Genomic DNA, 3041 nt, shown 5'->3' with positions numbered 1-3041 from the left:
TATATACATACATATATATATATATATATATATATATATGTGTGTGTGTGTGTGTGTGTGTGTGTGTGTGTGTGTGTGTGTGTGTGTGTGTGTAAATACATATATATACATATATACACACATACATATATATATATATATATATATATATATATATATATATATATATATATATATGTGTGTGTGTGTGTGTGTGTGTGTGTGTGTGTGTGTATACTGTATATTCGTATATATGTGTATATATATATATATATATATATATATATATATATATATATATATATATACTGTATATTTATATACACGAAACTTTCAAAAAGAGTGCGAGGGAAATTAAAGCGGATCTTATTGAGCTCGAAGTCCGCGTTAAAACCAGTTCCACACGAGGCAAAAGGAAAGCCGGAAGAAGAAAACATCGCATAAAATACAGATATAAACATTTATTTCAATAATCAAGTCTGATAGATCATTATTTTCCCAGGTCTGAACACATACAATAAAAGTCTTACATTTAATAGAACATGTAAACAATCAAAATATATCTACATATCCAAACACATGTAACATTTGCCACATTCTCTTGGTTTGGCACAAGTAAGTTGCGTGTAGCATAGGCACCTCGGACACCCTTGTGATTTTCCTTTCAAGGGAAAGTGAGTCTCCCTTTCGTAGTGAATAGGAGGCCCCCCCTCCTCGTCACAAGGCAGAAAGACTATTTAGAAATTTGTATGTAACATGAGAAGCATATTCTGTTGTACTTCTTTCAGTGTTTCGATTTAGGCGACTGACACTTCTTTTTCTTTTGGTAGAGTTTTCTTTTTTTTTCTCGAAGTATCAGTCACAGGAAGGTAATTCAATTATTCGAGATGATCCTCGCAATAGGTGAATATTACCTTTCATCCTCAATGCATAAAGGTATGATTAAGGAGTGTCTCGTAACAGTCAATATGGAGGACACTAGAAACAAAGTTGCTCCGTAATAGCAAACGAAAAATCATTTAATAAAAAATGATGCAGGCAAACAGTGATCATCATAGAATCGCAAGGAAAGTCTAGACATATGAAAGGTTCAGAAGGGCGCAGAGGCATTATGAGAGGTTCTAGGGAAGCACTTGTGGGGAACCTCTCATGTTGCATCCTCCCACTTCTTACCAATAAATGACAGACTTTTGACGGAAAAAAAAGAAAACGCACTTCATGAAAAACACAATTTAACTTCAGAGGAGTACACAGAAAAAGACTAATCTGGAACTTTTAACGTTCACATTGAATGTAAAAGCTCCTATTTTTCTCAGGGTTGAGATAATGATGAAGGAGCGCCTTTCCGACTTAGTATAGGCTAAACTTGGTTGAAAGATAGGCTATAACAAAATAGTTGGCATTTCTCATGAACAAGAACTTTGAACTAAATACAAAACTAGAATCTTCAGTATAAAAGCAATCTTAGATCAATATATGACCTAGCGTAAAAATATAATTTCCGAGGGAGTTAAATTCCCAACTTGTGACACGCGTTCGATAATAAGATTTTACCAACAATTGCCACAAAATTTCCTAAAAGGAAGTAATTTTTTTTGTAATTAGCGATCTTGTTAAAGTACGAAATAGAAGACTAATAATAATAATGAAAACCATGTACTTAAAAGTATATCTCAATTTCTCCAAAGCCCGAACGCTCTTATGCGCTCAGTAATTTACTTCGCAATGTTTATTTTTTTTTAAATTCAAGTTTCCAAATACTATTCTTAAATATGAAAAAGTGTAAATGAAGTTACAATATTAATTTTACAGTTGGATGAATCCCCTCCCCTAGCCTGGACGCCTGTCACCCATATCATTTTACTCCCAAATCCTAGTCATTTCTCTCTGTCTCTTCTTCGTAATCCACAAACTCCGTTGTTCCAATTCCTAAACAAAAAAAAAATAATAATATAAAAAAATTACTCCTCTTCTTCCTCTTGATATTCGCCTCCGATCCTGACGCGCCTACTGTCGGCCGCGTCGATCGGCCTATGCCAGGCTATTCCAGGAACCTACTTGACGAGGGTGAGGAACTCTTCGCGGGTCTTGGGGTCGTCCCTGAAGACCCCGAGCATGGTGGAGGTGGTCGTCTTCGAGTTGATTTTCTGGACGCCTCTCATCACCATACACATGTGGCTGTTGAGGCGAGAAAGGCATAGTGTATACATATATTGCGCCACAGAGAAACTGCGTTACTGTCATGTGATTATAATGCATTTAAAACCCGCTTGCTAGTACATGAAAGAAAACTGACGGGCTCAGAATGGATAGACGAATAAGCTTATTTGCATATATTGAGTATATGAAGTCTGCGAAATCAATATCCACAAGCCGACTTAGGACAGAAAGAGTAATGATAATAATGGTAAGGATTAGAATAAGAAAATCTTTCTGGCAGCCCTGGGTTCACGGATAACCTTGAATACGAAAGTAGTTCGGCAAGAGGGTCTATGAATATGTTTCCCGTCTTCGTTATCAAGTCTCTACCTTTTATGAATTTTCCTATATCCTTGTTATTTTTTTTTTACTAACAACTATCGTAGTTTGAAGCTTCTACATGTGTTATCTTAACCTAGTGCATTGAGTTTAGTGTGTGTGTGTGTGTGTGTGTGTGTGTGTTTCTGTGTCCGTGTGTGTGTGTGTGTTTGTGTGTGTGTGTGTGTGTGTGTGTGTGTGTGTGTGTGTTTCTGTGTCCGTGTGTGTGTGTGTGTTTGTGTGTGTGTGTGTGTGTGTGTGTGTGTGTGTGTGTGTGTGTGTGTGTGTGTGTGTGTGTGTGTGTGTGTATGTGTGTGTGTTTGTGTGTGTGTTTGTGTGTGTGTGTGTGTGTGTGTGTGTGTGTGTGTGTGTGTGTGTGTGTGTGTGTGTGTGTGTGTGTGTGTGTGTGTGTGTGTGTGTGTGTGTGTGTGTGTGTGTGTGTGTGTGTGTGTGTGCATTCCAATGTGTATGTGTGCGTTTGTTTGAATATGTGTATGCACATGGTTTAATCAAGAAGTGCTTACTATCTGAAACCCACAAATATA

The 3041-nt window shown here is 37.0% G+C and overlaps 1 protein-coding gene across 2 annotated transcripts in view; it reads right to left on the bottom strand.

The window, feature by feature from the left end:
- Nucleotides 1–420: 420 nt before the first annotated feature.
- The window catches only part of LOC125031760 (GTP cyclohydrolase 1-like), a 23964-nt gene continuing 21343 nt past the window's right edge, over nt 421–3041 (bottom strand). For both annotated transcript variants that reach the window (XM_047622700.1, XM_047622701.1), the window contains one exon: nt 421–2157. In XM_047622700.1, the coding sequence (XP_047478656.1) occupies nt 2034–2157 (124 nt within the window). In that variant the 3' untranslated portion in view covers nt 421–2033. The remainder of the gene's footprint in view (nt 2158–3041) is intronic.

This window comes from Penaeus chinensis, chromosome 13 (assembly GCF_019202785.1).
Source record: "Penaeus chinensis breed Huanghai No. 1 chromosome 13, ASM1920278v2, whole genome shotgun sequence".
NCBI lineage: Eukaryota > Metazoa > Arthropoda > Malacostraca > Decapoda > Penaeidae > Penaeus > Penaeus chinensis.
This window is presented reverse-complemented; position numbering and strand designations above follow the sequence as displayed.